Genomic DNA, 17,292 nt, shown 5'->3' on the forward strand with positions numbered 1-17,292 from the left:
TTACTCAGCGACATGCTGGTTGCTCAGTACGCAGATGCGGAGGGGGGAGGGTCGGGAACACTGAGCATGCGCAGAAGCCATCGGCGCGTCCCACAGCTATATTCTCGCGCGAGCTCGGAGGGTTGGCAGTGGTTGGCGGAAGTGTAGCTTTGCTCCCTGCAGCCTTTGGTGTTTGCGACACGTGGGTGCTGACCCCCTGAAAATGAAGCTTTTAACCCATAATATGCTGCGGAGCCACGTTAGTGGGGTTACCCGAGGCTTCCCGCTCGCCATTCGCGTATGTATATATAAATACTCACTTCTACATGCAGGATCTGTGTCTCTGGTGAAGGGGTCCACATAATAAATCTGGAAATATTAATAGAATAGTATCATCATGATTCTAACATAGAATGGGATAACAGTTAACTGCTCTGTAATACTCTGTGCATTTAGTTATTCCCCTCTTTAATTCATATGCCCCCCCCACCCCTCCAGTTGTCCCATGAGTTGTAGGGAATGTGACCCCACTGAATGATGTCCCGTTAGAGCAGCCCTGTCACTTGTGAGGTTTTTCTTGAAGAATTTTTATGAAAAGTTTATTTTTGGACTGTGTTGGAATGTTTTGAAATAGCAATTCGGTCAGAATATACACATCAGCCAAATTTGGAATTATTGTGTCTGAATTGATTGTTAATATTTGGCAATTGGCAGTTTCCATACAAGCAGACATGTCACCTGTTTTGCAAAAAATACATAAATACAAAGATTCCACAAGTGACCGTGGCAGTTCCCCTTTAAATGTATTGTCTGTAAAAGAGTGAGAAAATACATAAATATTTTTTTATGAATTCAGACATGTACCAAATATCCACCCACAAGTCTATTTCGCAACCTTTCTCTATGACTGACATGTTTTGGGAAAACGATTCAGATACTTTCAGACACCTACGCATTTTATGGCAGTACGATCCTATGGCCTTGGATTTAGCTGTAGATGACTGTCCTCCCCAACAATTAAATATTATATTAAACTCCCTTCTTGGGCAGTAATATGTCATTCGTATGTCAAGTTATTCTTGGAACATAAATGGATTCCACAGGCCTTGAGCAGTAGGGCTCTTCAAGCAGCCACAGAAGGTGCCCTGTTTCTCACAGTTCTTCTCGCCATTTATATAGCGCCAACAGATTCCGTAGCGCTTTACAATAGTGTTACTCTTACCAGGTCAAATAATGTCCCAGTGATGAATTTGGGAGCTCATTTTATTTCTGGAAAAGCCTCTATGAATGAAGATCTGTTCTCTTTGTTATCAATATCTTCTTCCCAAAAAAAAAATAACCATTTGATGAGTTTTAGAAATAACTGTCAGTCACAGCCAGTTTGCAAGCTGCCATAGCCGCAATATTGTTCTTGACAAGGCTTATGCCACTTTTCCTATCCGTGGTGTCCCAATGATGATTTGGCTGCTAGCAGTGCTGTGGCCACAGGGTGCAGGGAAAGGTGAATTTTTTTACTTGCGTGAACTGGCCCTTGCAGCCATCACTATCTTCTGTGGAATGCTCAGAGAAATACAGCTTTCACACACAGTCTTATTGTAAAGCGCTGCGGAATAAGCTAGCGCTATATAAATACCAATAGTAATAATAACCCCCTAACTCACCCTGTCACCACCCCCCCCCCGCCCGCAACACACACACACACTAATACACATGTATCCCCCAAACAGACAGTAAGACACATACTCACACAGTTACCCCTAATATCATAAACACAAGTCTCCCCCTTACACACAACACATGGCAAGCAGCTCTCTCACACACATATGCTCCCAGCTACAGAAAAGCATTCCAGACAGTCACGGATACAGATATACACGCACTGAAACTCCAGAATACTCACTGCGAGACACGCATATTCAGGCACACTTAACAATTACAGACACACACACAGATACCAGACACACACTGGATTGTGTGTGTCATTAAGTGACTCTGTCCATCAGTGTGTTTGTGTCTGTATAAGCGTGATGTATCAGAATGTTTGTTTCTATAGGTACATACTAGATTTGGCATTCGTTTTTCGATTAACATACTTTCATCAGAAGAACGAATACAATAAATAAAGACATTAAGACCGAATGGATTGTTGGACGAAATTTCGTCCTGGACCTCATTTATATGTGTTATATATTACAAGGAAGGAAATACCTCCTTGTGGTAATATTTACTACAAAAAAAAGTGGTGGGGTGCTATGGTCCCCACTGCTTCCTAAATTACCCACATCCCCACCTCGCCATGTGGGAGTCAATATAATCCCCCATGTCAGTATAAGGTAGGTTTAATCCTCCCTCCTGCCTCTACCCACTGTGCTGTGAGTAGAGGCATGTCTACTAAACAGAGTACAGCCAGTGGCTGTTTGCTGTCGTAAGAAAAGACTATTGCTGCCCAGTTATAATCCAATTAACGGGGACTTGGCATAGGTCCCCCCTAGTGGGGCAACTTCTAAAATAATTAAATGGGAGAACATAGGACTATTAAAATAAACGGGGGGATGTATGCGTATGCGTATCCTGCAAGTAGGGTCTAGTAAAATAAATGGGGGAATAGTGCAAGTGTGGGCTCTATGTAATAAAATGGGGAGCAGACCTATTGCGCCTACAGTTGGCAGTAAGTGTGGGCAATAAATTACTATTGTCCCCATCTATTGTTAGCTGGTGGGAGCCCTATATAATAAGGGAGGTTGACCTATTGACCCCTAACACGAGTGACTAGGATTAGTCAGTAACCCCTTCCCATTAAATAATAAACAAATTACCTGTAAAATAATACCATCAGAAGTCTTCTTGCATCTTCTAGTTAGCTAGCCGGATTGTGGTTTTTGGATTTTTATTTGGGGCTGAAGAAAAGAAGATGAAAGAAGACATCTAATGGTAAGTATTTTTTTTTTTTTTTGGCAGGTGGGGTTTTGGGGTGGTGCAGTGGCGTAGCTAGAGTTTTGCCGCCTGGGGCGTTCCCTGAGTTTACCGTCCCTATTGGCCCAGCCTCTTCACTGAGGTGCCGCTGCGCCAGCCGCGCTGTAAGGAATACAGGGATATGACATGATTTATATCCCCTTACCTCTACACAGAGCCTTCGGCATGTGTATTTGTAAGCAGTGTTAGTGTTGGAATGTACGGGTGTAATTGTGTGCAGTGTTGGTGGTGGAATGCAGAGATTTATTTGTGTGCGGTGTTGGAATGCTGGGGTGTACATTGCCACACCCATATGCACAGAGTCAAAGGTACACAAACACACACTGACATATTATGAAAAAAATGATACTGGAAGCCGAGGGAGCTGATGAGTTTACCAAGGGAGACAGTATAGATTGAGAACAATAGGGGACCAAGGACAGATCTTTGGGGAATACCAACAGAGACGGATTGGGGAGAAGAGGCAGAGAAAGAAACACTGAAAGAGCGCTAGGTGAGGTAGGAAGAGCACCAGGAGAGAGCAGTATCTCGTAGACCGAGATTACGAAGGATGAGAAGAAACTGTTGATGATCAACCATGTCAAAAGCAGCAGAAGGGTCAAAGAGAATTAGGACAGAGTAATGGCCACGGGATTTTGCAGCGATAAGATCATTGGAAACTTTGGTCACAGCTGTTTCAACAGAGTGATGAGCGCGGAATCCACATACACACAGATATGCACACACTCCTATACACACAGACCCAGGTAGATATACACACATATATAAATAACAATAGAAATGTTAGCCACCCTCCTCTTTCCTTACTATATGTACAGAAGGGTGGCTTCCCTTGGGTCCAGTGGGAGCTAGCTTACCTAGGCTGATGTCTGTGTGTCTTCCAGGCTTCATCAGTCCCTCTCCACTGCGTCATTTTTGTTCCTCCTCCTCCCCATGTGGCACCCTCTTTGCTGGGAGAAAGTGACCTGAACTCACTTCCTTCCACCAGATTGCGGGGGAACTTACAAGGTGTCAGGACCGTGTGCGGTGCAATATTAAAGGGTTGCGGTCCCCTGATTATCTGAGCATTGTGACTGCACGGTCGTGCCCCAGGCCACCAGGAATTAACCCGGCCCTGGCAGCACTGTACACGTGAAACAGAGGGCCTGGTCGGACATGCTCCAGAGCCACCCCCTAAAAAGTGCCGCCTTGGGCGGACTGCCCCTCATAACTACGCCATAACTTAATGTTGATGAAGTTTTGGTGCCTGGCGTTGTTCTTTAACCCCTTAAGACCGCAGGACGTACCATGCCGTCCTTATTTGGGCGGCTCTAAACGCCGCAGGACGGCATGGTACGTCCTGGGCGGTCTTACCCCCCACGTGGCCGGCGGCACATGGCCGCTGCAGATCGCGGTCGGGGGGCATGCCTGGCCCCCCAGGCAGCCCCCCTGTGCCTGGGGACCGCGGTCTGCAGCTTCCGATCGCAGTGACAGGCTGTCACTGCGATCGGTATTTACCATGTGTCAGCCGATTTTAAAATCGGCTGACACATGGAGCCGGCCGCATTTTCACTCTGCAGATTGCGGTCGGGGGACATGCCTGGCCCCCCAGGCAGTCCCCCTGCGGTCAGTGACCGCGATCTGCAGAGTATGATCGCAGGGAGAGGCTGTCTCTGCGATCTGAATGCAGAGACAGCCTCTCCCTGCGATCTGATCGCAGTGACAGCCTGTCACTGCGATCAGAGTTACTATGTGTCAGCCTATTGGCTGACCCATAGTAACTGCAGGCAGGATCCCCCTGCAGATCGCGGTGGGGGGCATGCCTGGCCACCCAGGCTCTCCCCCTGTGGCCAATTACCGCGATCTGCAGGAGGTGATCACAGTGGCAGGCAGTCACTGTGATCACTGATCCTGTGTGTCAGCCAGTGATGTAAAATCACTGGCTGGCACTGTCTCTGCCCCTCTCCTCCCCTCTTAACCCCTTAAAGTAAAAAAAAATAAAAATTAAAGTTAAAAATAAAATATACTTACATCATTTATATATATGATCTCTCTCTCTATATATATATATATATATATATATATATATATATATATATATATATATATATATATATATATATATATATATATATATATATATATATATATATATACGCACACATTTACACATACACTAAGTGTATTTTAATATTTATATATAATTATATATATATATATATATATATATTATCAAAATACACGTAGAAGGATATTGATTAAATATATACATAATTATAATTATATATATATATATATATATATATATATAATATTATAATTAAAAAATATGTAAATGCGTAAAAAAAACTAAAAAAAATAATTAACCCCTTAACGACAAGTGACGGACGAGGTCCGTCACTCAGGGGAATGCGTTAATGACGAGTGACGGACCTCGTCCGTCACCCGTTAAAATTAACCCCAGATCGCCGCGATCGCGGGGTTAATGGTGCTCCGGTCTGCCTCTGCATTAGAGGCAAACCGGGAGCACCGGATCGGGCTGTCAGAGTACATGTGCCCGCTCTGACAGCATGCCAGAGCGGGCACATGTGCTCTCTATACTCACCTCCGCCTCCCTGCACTTCCTGGTTCTGTGTGAAGTGCAGGGAGACTGATCTTCAGTGATCCTGCCCCCTGGTGGAAAGAAAACATAGTAAAATTAAAATCCCACCCCCCTTTACCCATTTTAATAAAAAATTAACCCCTTCCCGGCCAATTGATCACTGACTACAGTGATCAATTGGCAGGGATTACATTTTACTAAGATCTGATTTATTTTTTTAACCCCTGAGGGTTAATTCTTTTTTTTTTTTAACCCTCAGGGGTTCAATTTATTTTATTAATTAATTTAAATATTTTAAAATTATAAATTTAGCTAGCTGGGGAGGGTGGAAGTTAGTGGGGAATTGGGGGATTTAGTATTACGCTAACTAGGGGTTAACGTTAAAAAAAGTTTAAAAATAAGCTTTAAAAAGTTAAAAAATTAAGTTAAAAAAAAAGTTTTAATAACATTTAAGTAAAAATTTTTAAAAAATAAACCCTTTACCCAGGCCAAATAAAAATTAACCCCTTCCCTGCCAGTCGATCACTGCCTACAGTGATCAAAATACAGATCACAGTATTATACTGTTCTAATTTTTTTTTTTAACCCCTGACGATTAACTTTTATTTATTTTTTAACCCTCAGGGGTTAAATTTATTTAATTAACTAATTTAAATATTGTATAATTAAATATTTTGCTAGCTGGGGTGGGTGGGAGTTATCGGAAAATGGGGAATTTACTGTTAGTGCTGCTTACTGCTAGTTAGGGGTTAACGTAAAAAAAAAGCTTAGAAAAATGTTAAATCTGTAAAAAAAAAGTTTTACGAAAGTTTAGGAAACTTTAAAAAAATGAATAATCAAAACAAAAGTTTAAAAAATAGTTTTAAAAAGTTTTAAAAAGTAAAAAAATACATTTAATAACGCTCATTACCACTACACCTGGTACAAGCTAGCGGAAAAATGATCCCATGCTAAGGTTCAAAATATGCCTTTTGAAATACCCTGGGATGTCTTCTTTAAGAAATGGTATGGCTTTATGGGGTATTTGGATTATATAGCCTGGTAAAATACTCTAAAATAGGACATGGGCACAGCATAAAAATTCAAAATTTGAAAAAAAATGGAATGGCTGTGTCCCAAATGTGCCCCTCCGATGTCCACATATACCTGGCAAAGGTACATACGGGGGTATTTTTGTACTCAGCAGACATAGCTGAGCAAAATATGAAGTATTATACAGTGGTAGTACACATATGGTTTGCAAAATATACTGTGCAAACTCACTTTGTGTGTCAAAAAGGCAGAAAAAAACGCTTATAACCACTACACCTGGTACACGCTAGCGGAAAAATGATCCCACGCTAAGGTTCAAAATATGCCTTTTGAAATACCCTGGGGTGTCTACTTTAAGAAATGGTAGGCCTTTGTGGGGTAGTTTGAATTTAGAACCTGCAAAGATGCTTGGAAATTGCACATAGGCCCGGCGTCAAAATTCAAAGTTCGGTCAAAACTGATATGGCTTGGTCTCTTATATGGCACTGTAGCTTCACAAAATAGTGCCATAGACATACAATGGGGGTGTCCTTTTACTCAGAAGACTTAGCTGAGCATAATTTGGGGGGTTTGAACTTAGTGGCACACATGAAATATACAAAATGCCCAGCAAAAATGCAATCCGTATGTAAAATATGCACAAAATTATTTTTTACCACATACTTTGGCATGTAATGGTAAAAAAATGGGGGCATGTTAAGGCACAATATGCACCTTATGAGATACCCTGGAGTGTCTACTTTTACAAATGGTAGGCCTTTGTGGGGTTTTTTTGAACAGTCAAACTACTATAATACCCCAAATGGAAGCATAGGCTCATTAAATCCGTCTCTCAAAATTCTACTGTGAATACTGAAAAGGACAGGTCTCCTATATGGCACTGTAGCTTCACGAAATAGTGACAAAGACATACAATGGGGGTACCGTTGTACTCAGCAGAAGTAACTGAACACATAATAAAACTTTGTACAGGCATAGCACACACCAACTTTACAAAATACACATGAGAAGTTCTTTGTTATAAGTTTGTGTGCGAAAACCCCCCAAAAACACAATTTTACTCCAATATTTAGCAGAGGTTGGCGGTAAAATGGCTACGTAGAAAGTGTCAAAACAACCTTATGTAAATAGCCTGTGGTGTCTACTTTATATAAATATATACTTTTGTGTGGCAATTTTGTTTTCTTTTATGGCTATTAGGCTTACAAGACAAACATACCAAATTCTAAAATCGCTCCACATAAAAAGTTTATTTTACTCCTTGTGCTTTGTGACCTGTAACTACCAAAAAAAACTTAAAATCCCAGACACATTATATATTCTGTAATTCAGAACAACTAAATGAATTTATTTTTAATTACTTTCCTTAACCTGCACTAATTATGTACACATTATTATTGCAAAAACTGTAAAAAAAACACACAAAAATTCATTTTTTTGCATATTTCTGTATTTTTTTTATAATAAATGAGCATTTATATATATATGTGTTACATCAAATTAAAGCCCTTTCTGTCCTTTAAAAAACGGTATATAATATGTGTCGGTGCAATAAATTAGTAAAATGCAAATTGCAGTTGAACGCAAATAGCAAAAAATGCCGTTGTCATTAAGTGAAAGACAAGCTTCTGAAGCTCTGTCCTTAAGGGGTTAAAATATATATATGTGTGTAATTTCGTTCTAACTGTATTTTGATTATATATATATATATATATATATATATATATAGATAGATGGATATCAAAATACACGTAGAACGAAATAATATATATATATATATATGTATATACCTAAGTATATACGTATACATCACTATATGTATACCTATATATAAATAAAAATAGTAAAAAAATTATATATATATATATATATATATATATATATATATGTATGTAATAATTTTACATAATTAGGTCCTTTTATTAATTACAATTTGCAGGACCTGCCTAACAACCCAGGCCGAAAGTATAGGGAATTTAATTTGCTAGCACTATATTTAACCCTATAACTTTCCAAGACACTATAAAACCTGTACATGGGGGGTACTGTTTTACTCGGGAGACATCGCTGAATACAAATATTTGTGTTTCAAAACCGTAAAATTTATTACAACAATGATATCGTCAGGGAAAGTGAAATTTATTGCATTTTTCGCACACAAACGGCACTTACACTGACGATATTTTTGCTGTCATACTTTTTACTGTTTTGAAACCCAAATATTTGTGTTCAGCAAAGTCTCCTGAGTATAACAGTACCCCTCATGTACAGGTTTTATGGTGTTTTCAAAAGTTACAGAGTCAAATATAAGGCTTGCGTTTCAGTTTTTTCACAATGAAATTCGCCAGATTGGTTACGTTGGCTTTGAGACCGTATAGTAGCCCAGAAATAAGAATTACCTCCATAATGGCATACCATTTGCAAAAGTAGACAACCCAAGGTATTGCAAATGGGGTATGTTCAGTCTTTTTTAGTAGCCACTTAGTCACAAACACTGGCCAAAATTGGCTTTCAAATTAGTTTTTTGCATTTTTCACACACAAACAAATATTAACGTTAACTTTGGCTAGTGTTTGTGACCAAGTGGCTACTAAAAAAGACTGGACATACCCCATTTGCAATACCTTGGGTTGTCTACTTTTGCAAATGGTATGCCATCATGGGGGTAATTTTCATTCCTGGGCTACCATACAGTCTCAAAGGCAACGTAACCAAACTGGCAAATTTCAATGTGAAAAAACTGAAAAGTGTAACTGTGCTATATTTGACCCTGTAACTTCCCAAAACACCATAAAACCTGTACATAGGGGGTACTGTTTTACACGTGAGACATCGCTGAATACAAATATGTGTATTTTATTGCTGTAAAAGCAAACAGTATTATGACATTCACAGTTAGAATGTCACATAGAACTAAGAAAATTAAAAAAAAAAATTCTCATTTTTTTATATTTTATTCATATTACGTTATGTTCCATACCTAAATATTTGATGTTAAATGAAAGCCCTGTTTCCCCTGAACAAAATGATATATAATAAGTGTGGGTGCATTTAATATGAAAGAGGTAAATTACTGTTGAACAGACATATAGTCAAAATCTGTGGTTTGTTTACGTTTTTTTTGGTTCACAACTTGTACATTTGGCTGCGGTCTTAAGGGGTTAAGGACAAAGGCAATTGTCCAAGTTCTAAAACAAAACCTAGAATTTGAGCTACCGTATATACTTGAGTATAAGTAGAGTTTTTCGGCACATTTTTTGTGCTGAAAAACCCCAACTCGACTTATACTCGAGTCAATGTCTGTATTATGGAAACTTACATTGCCATAATACAGAAAAGGGTCTGTTGGGGGCAGGCAGGAAGCGTTTACTTACCTTTCCTGCAGCTCCTGTCAGCTCCCTTCTCCTCCGCGCCGGTCCGGTCAGCTCCCTTCTCCTCCAGTGTAAGTCTCGCGAGAGCCGCGGGGTCAGAGCATTGCCACGGGTTACCGTGGCAATGCTCCTCGCGGCCGCGAGACTTACACCGGGATTTGACAGGGGAGCTGACCGGACCGGCGCGGAGGAGAAGGGAGCTGACAGGAGCTGCAGGAAAGGCAAGTAAACGCTTCCTGCCAGCCCCCCTCCTACACAGCCTATGCCACTAGACCACCAGGGAATGAGAGACCCCCTCCCTGCCATGTATCAAGCAGGGAGGGGGGACGAAAAAACATAAATTTTTACTTACCGTAAAAAATTTTTTCCTGAAGATTAGAGGCAGTGCTTTTACCAATGGGATTTCTAATCTGGAGGGAAAAACAGGCAGGCAATTCTCCAAATTTTTAACACCCTCCCCCTAATTAAATCCTTTCCGTTAAATAGCATCTCCTCTTGAACATACCCAGAAAATACACAAGCCAAATACCTGCAAAACACTGAGTTTATTAGAAAAAAGGGGGGGAAATATAGCACTGCCTCTAATCTTTAGGAAAAATAAATTTACGGTAAGTAAAAATTTATGTTTTTCCCTTCAGATTAGAGGCAGTGCTTTTACCAATGGGATATGACAAAGCAATTCCTGGGGGCGGGTTTTATTTCACCACTGCTTGAAGCACCTTACGCCCAAAAGCTGTATCCTCCGAGGCCAGTATGTCTAACCTGTAGTGTCTTGAGAACGTATGCAGAGAGGACCAAGTAGCCGCTGAACAAATCTGAAAAGGTGAAGCTGCTGCTCGCAGAGCCCATGACGTAGAAACAGCTCTAGTAGAATGGGCCTTTATAGGGCCTGCAATTTCTGCGCCACTTGTGGAATATGCCAAACGAATACAATCCTTCAGCCATCTAGCCAGCGAACTCTTTGAAGCCTTCATACCCTTCCTTGTGCCATTGAACAAGACAAAAAGACTGTTATCCTTCCGAAAGGATTCCGTAGCTTTAAGATATTGCATAAGACATCTCTTCACGTCAGGCAGGGAAATCTACTTTCCAAGGCGTTAGAAGGATTCTGACAAAAAGTAGGCAACACAATTTCTTGGTTGATGTTAGAAGCAGTCAAAACCTTAGGGATGAACGATGGGTCGAGCTTTAAAACCACCTTGTCTTGATGAAAAAACAAAAAAGGAAAATTCGCCCGAAGAGCTTGGATCTCACCCACTCTCTTGGCTGATGTTATTGCCACCAAAAAAACAGTTTTTAATGAAACAATCTTCATCTATTGGTTTAAAGGGTGGCTTACCCAGGGAGGACAGGTTTCTCTAACATTGGGAACCAAACGGGTCAGAGCTCTGAAGAACCTTGATATCAGAATGTTTGAGGCTAAACATCTGAAAGAAAAGAAACTGATCGCAGAAACTTGTAATTTCAGCGAAGCAGGTTTTAAACCCTTTGCAAATCCCATCTGAAGGAAACTGAGAATCTTCTGGATGGATGCGGAAACAGGGTTGACTTTAAACCTACAACCCCACTGACAAAATATCTTCCAAATCCTAGAGTAGATTTTAGACGTAGATTCCTTGTTAGTAGCTAATAAAATTTTTATAACCTCAGGATCTAGACCTTTACTTTCTAAAATCTGGAGTTCAGATACCAGGCCATCAACTGGTATCTCCGAAGGGTTGGAAGAGGCACCATGGCATGTTCTAAAACATCTTCTGATAGAGGAAGCTTCCAAAAAGTGGCCCCTGGAACATTTAGAAGAACCGAGAACCAACTTCGTCTTGGCCACCAGGGAAGGATTAAGATAATCCTTACTTTTTCCAACTTTTGAAGTATTCTGGGAATAAGAACTACTGGTGGGAAGATATATGCAAGGTTGAACTTCCATGGTACTGACAGAGCATCTATGATATCCGGATTGTCTGCTGGATTCAGAGATGCAAAACTTCTTGTCTTCCTGTTTGTCCTGGAGGCCATCAAGTCTATATCCGGACAACCGAAGCAGTCTGTAATGAGCTTGAAAATTCTGCATGACAGGGACCAATCTGTTTTGCTTTAAATGATAACGGCTCAGGGCGTCTGCTAACACGTTGAATTTTCCTAAGATGTGAACCGCTGAGATCGATAGAAGGTGAACTTCTGACCACAGCATGATCTTTGAACATTTCCAACTTTCCAACTTTGTCGATCATGTACCTCCTTGTTTGTTCAAAAACGCCACTGTCGTTCGATTGTCTGAACAAATCTGAATATGCTGATCTTTGATGAGGAACTGGAATGCCAAGAGCGCCATCCATACGGCCTTCAATTCCTTGAAATTTGAGGAATTTCTCGTATCCTTCTCTTGCCAACACCCATGCTTCTTTAGGTCCCCCAAATGGGCCCCCCAGCCTAGTGCAGAGGCATCTGTAGTTATTATTCTGAAGGACTTCATTTGGAATGAAAGACCTGCGTGCAGGAATCGAGAAGAGGTCCACCAATGCAGACTCCTCAGTGTTAGATTGTTGAACTTCATCAGCCCTTCCAGACTTGCAGAATGTTTCTCTGAAGAGGCCTCATTCTGGCTTTTGCCCAACCGACTGCAGGGATTGAAGATGTAAACAGACCCAGTAAACTCATTGCCTCTCTGACTGAAAAAACACCTTTTTCCCTGAGGTTCTGGATTAATAGATTGATCTTTAGCTTCTTCTCTTCTGGCAGGAAAATCTTCATAGCGATTGAGTCCAAAATTAGACCCAAGAACTGAATCCTTTGAACCGGCACTAATTCCGATTTGTTGAAATTTATTAGCCAGCCATGCGTTTGAAGAGTTTGTATAGCTGTACAAAGGTCTAATTTTAGCTGATTTTGTGACTCTGCAATCAACAGCCAGTCATCCAAATAAGGGATGACATAAATCCCCAAACCTCTTAGAAATGCTGAGACGACTACTAGAAGCTTTGTGAATACCCTGGGTGCAGATGACAGGCCGAATGGCATGGCCCTGAATTGGTAATTCCTGGTTACCGATTGGATGCACACTGCAAATCTTAGAAGCCTTTTGCTGGATTTTGCTGTGGGCACATGAAGATAGGCGTCTTTTAAATCCAGGGACGCAAACCAATTTCTCGGTTGAATAAGAAGAGCAGCTGATTTTATTGTTTCCATTCTTTTTTATAATACACCTGTTAGGGTTTTTAGGTCTAAAATGGGTCTGAACAAGCCATCTGGTTTTAGCACCAAAAATAGCCTTGAATACGTGCCTTGATGTCTTTCCCTTAGAGGAACCTACTCCACAACTCTCTTCTGTAGGAGACTTGATACTTCTTGCAACAGAGTAAATTCCATTTCTTGAGAATGAACCTTGGAACATAAGAACATTTTTCTTTGGGGTATTTGACAATTCCAGAGCGTACCCGCCCTTTATTACTGAGAGAACCCAGCGATCTGATGTTGTCCTTTTCCAGTGATTTAGGAAGTGCCTCAATCTTCCTCCCACTGGCCTTGCGTCACAATCTTTTATTTCTCTTGTCTGTGAATCTTTCTTTCTTCCTATAATCGAAAACCCTTTCTGTTGACCCCTGTAGTTGTTCCTGCGAAAGGAACTTCTAGATGAGGGATGAGTCTCCGATTTACGGTTCCAAAACTGCTTCCTATGTGCCTTCCTTCATCTGTTTTAACAGATCATCCAATTTAGAGCCGAACAGTCTTCCCGGTTCAAAGGCTAATTCACATAATGAATTTTTAGATGCTGCGTCAGCTGACCAGTTTCTAAGCCAAAGAGCTCTTCTAGTAACTGTTGAAAGACCCAAATTCTTGGCAGATAATTTCAGGCTTTCCGAAGAGGCATCTACTAAAAAATCAGCTGCCATTTTGACATTTTTTAACAGCTTTACTGGATCTTCCTTTGATTCTCCTGTATAGATCTTCTCTAGCTCTTCCAGCCAAAGTTTTTGGGCCTTGGCCACGCATGTTCCAGTAATCGGAGCTCTTGCTTGGGCCGCTGAGGAGACAAACATCTTCTTTAAGGATGAGTCCATGCGTTTTTCCATGACATCCTTTAGACCACTCGAGTCCCCAATAGGTAATGTAGTCTTCTTTCCTATTTGTGCAATAGGAACGTCCACTACAGGGACCGTATCCAGCTTACAATCCTGGTCCGCTTCTATGGGAAAAAAGTGTTTTAAAATGCTTTGAAATAAAAGGTTTGTGGCTTAGGAACTTCCATTCTTTTAAAACCTACTCCTTAAGCTGTGGGTGTAAAGGGAACACTTTAGACTTTTTTCCTGATTCCCCATTCTCAAAAATGCACTGCACTTCTTTTATAAGTTTCCCAATAGCTTCTTCTGGAAATGCAAATTCCTCATCCGATGAGTCACTACCGGAAACTTCGCCAGAATCAGAACCACAAGTACCTGAACTCGTATCTGAATCTTCCCACGATCTCTGTCTTTTCTTTGAATGTTTCACTATCTGTGAATCCTGGGCAACCGAAGCCTGGGCTGTCTGCAAAGCTGCCGACTGCATATCCACAAAAGTTTGCTGCATACTCTGTTGTAACCAGCTGAGAAATGTGGACATTTCTGCTCTTTTCGCTTCCTCTGAAGCTTCTTTAGAACATAGTGAGCAAAGCTTCTTTTTATAGCCATCTGGCATAGGTTGGCAACACACAGAGCAACTTAAATGCTTGGCTTTTGATGTACATTTCCCCTTTTCTGAAGCTTTATCCAGAATCTCAGGATTAGACATACTGTGGAAAAACAAGAAAAGAAAGGGAAAAAATGTAAATAATAAAAAAAAAAAAAAAAAAAATTGACATATTTTTTTCCCCTTTAAGATTCAGGCTAAAGCCATTTAAAATAAAAGCTAAGATGTCTTACCTTAAATGGCCTCACAGTGTGTTGGAGGGCAGGTGAGAAACACACTTGCAACCGTTCTGAGAGCTCCTGGCAAACAAAGGAGCAACTTACCAGCAGCAACCTCTAAGTCCTGTAAGCCACTGAACCAAAACGCAGAGTTCAGATTTGGCGCCTGAATCCAGGTTCGCATTGCGCATGTGCATAGCGCTCTGCAACCTGTGCGTGCGTTCCACCAACAGGACCTCCCAGCCGACTAACGCCTGCGTCCTTCGTCAGACCGGCACCTGGCACGAGACGGCATAAATGAAGGCAGACCATGCCGTCCGGCGTGTTAATTTCTACTTACCCGAGAAAGGAAGCGGAGCCTCCCGAGCCTCAGCCCTTCTCACCTGCTTCCTTGGAGAGCCTCCTGTCTAACCTCCCCTGCCGAAGGCAGGCAAAGAACTGGGTATGTTCAAGAGGAGATGCTATTTAACGGAAAGGATTTAAAAGGATAACAGTCTTTTTGTCTTGTTCAATGGCCCAAGGAAGGGTATGAAGGCTTCAAAGAGTTCGCTGGCTAGATGGCTGAAGGATTGTATTCTTTTGGCATATTCCACAAGTGGCGCAGAAATTGCAGGCCCTATAAAGGCCCATTCTACTAGAGCTGTTTCTACGTCATGGGCTCTGCGAGCAGCAGCTTCACCTTTTCAGATTTGTTCAGCAGCTACTTGGTCCTCTCTGCATACGTTCTCAAGACACTACAGGTTAGACATACTGGCCTCTGAGGATGCAGCTTTTGGGCGTAAGGTGCTTCAAGCAGTGGTGAAATAAAACCTGCCCCCAGGAATTGCTTTGTCATATCCCATTGGTAAAAGCACTGCCTCTAATCTGAAGGGAAAAACATAAATTTTTACTTACCGTAAATTTATTTTTCCTAAAGATTAGAGGCAGTGCTATATTTCCCCCCCTTTTTTCTAATAAACTCAGTGTTTTGCAGGTATTTGGCTTGTGTATTTTCTGGGTATGTTCAAGAGGAGATGCTATTTAACGGAAAGGATTTAATTAGGGGGAGGGTGTTAAAAATTTGGAGAATTGCCTGCCTGTTTTTCCCTCCAGATTAGAAATTCCATTGGTAAAAGCACTGCCTCTAATCTGAAGGGAAAAAATAAATAAAAATGTAAATAAAATAATAAAAAAATATTACTAATAAAACAAAAAATGTATATTAAAATAATAATAATAAAATAATAATAAAAATGCCCACCCCCCACCAAGGCTCTGCGTCACACACACACACACACACACACACACACACACACACACACACACACACACACACACACACTATTCATACATACACACACACACACTGCACTCATTCACACACACTGCATTCATGATATACACACACTGTAAATATTCAATTAATATAATTTTTTTTAGGATCCAATTTTATTTAGAAATTTACCAGTAGCTGCTGCATTTCCCACCCTAGTCTTATACTTGAGTCAATACGTTTTCCCAGTTTTTTGGGGGTAAAATTAGGGGCCTCGGCTTATATTCGGGTCGGCTTATACTAGAGTATATACGGTATGTATTTGTTAAGCCATAATTTAACTTTTTCATGTTACGTGCACCCACACTTATGTAATTTTGTACGGCCAGGACAATACCTCCTTTTTAAAACATGGTGTTTGCCCATTTAAGACTTGTATATGGAAGTTGACTTTCTTGACCTATGTCACCTTTTGAGGCTTTATGGCACCCAAGAAAGAAAATTTACTAAAATAAGACTGACATATTTATGTTTAGTGATGTCTCACAAGTACAACATATACCCCTATGTACAGGTTTTAAGTATTTTGTGTAGCCACTTTATCTCAAATGCTAGCGACGTTTAGTGGTTATAATTTATTTATTTTTTCTCTACATGCCCATTTCAAACTTGGAAATTTAACAAATTGATTTTCTGGGCTTGTGCTGTCTTTAACACAGTATGGCAGTCTGGTAAAGAAAATTACCCTCATGTTGGCATACCATTGTCAAAAGTAGAAAACCCAGTGTATTTCAATTGGGGTATTTATCAATTGTTTTGTGAAGCCACTTTGTAATGACTTTAGAGTGCCTGGGCTTAATGTAAACAGGGACAGGCCAAGGTCAGCGGATCCAGAAGTCAGAGTAGGCAGTACAGCAATCCAATAAGTCGATACAGGCAACCGACAAAGAGTAATCAGGAAAGGCTGAGGTCGTGCATCCAGAATAATCATTAACCGTCAAATCAGCTCACTTTTGATTTAATATATTAACTCTGTATGGTACACTTTGAAACGGTCTGTAAAACATTGCCAGATAGAGATGGACAGGAAGGGCAACAGTAGCTAGAGTCCCTCCTGCACTTTTTCTGTTGTGACTTTTTACAGACTGGAAGGGTGAGATTCTACAAGAAAAGTGCTTATTACAAAATCTCTGAAGATCTTCTGATTCAAATGTGTTCGGA

General features: G+C 40.8%; 1 protein-coding gene across 1 annotated transcript in view; it reads left to right on the top strand.

Annotated features, from left to right (window-relative positions):
* Window positions 1-94: 94 nt before the first annotated feature.
* Window positions 95-17,292, top strand: part of TRMT112 (tRNA methyltransferase activator subunit 11-2) — a 31,265-nt gene continuing 14,067 nt past the window's right edge. Inside the window, exon 1 of the mRNA XM_063438082.1 lies at window positions 95-277. Coding sequence (XP_063294152.1) covers window positions 203-277 — 75 coding nt within the window. The 5' untranslated portion in view covers window positions 95-202. The remainder of the gene's footprint in view (window positions 278-17,292) is intronic.

The sequence above is a fragment of the Pelobates fuscus genome, chromosome 12 (assembly GCF_036172605.1).
Source record: "Pelobates fuscus isolate aPelFus1 chromosome 12, aPelFus1.pri, whole genome shotgun sequence".
Classification (NCBI taxonomy): Eukaryota; Metazoa; Chordata; class Amphibia; order Anura; family Pelobatidae; genus Pelobates; species Pelobates fuscus.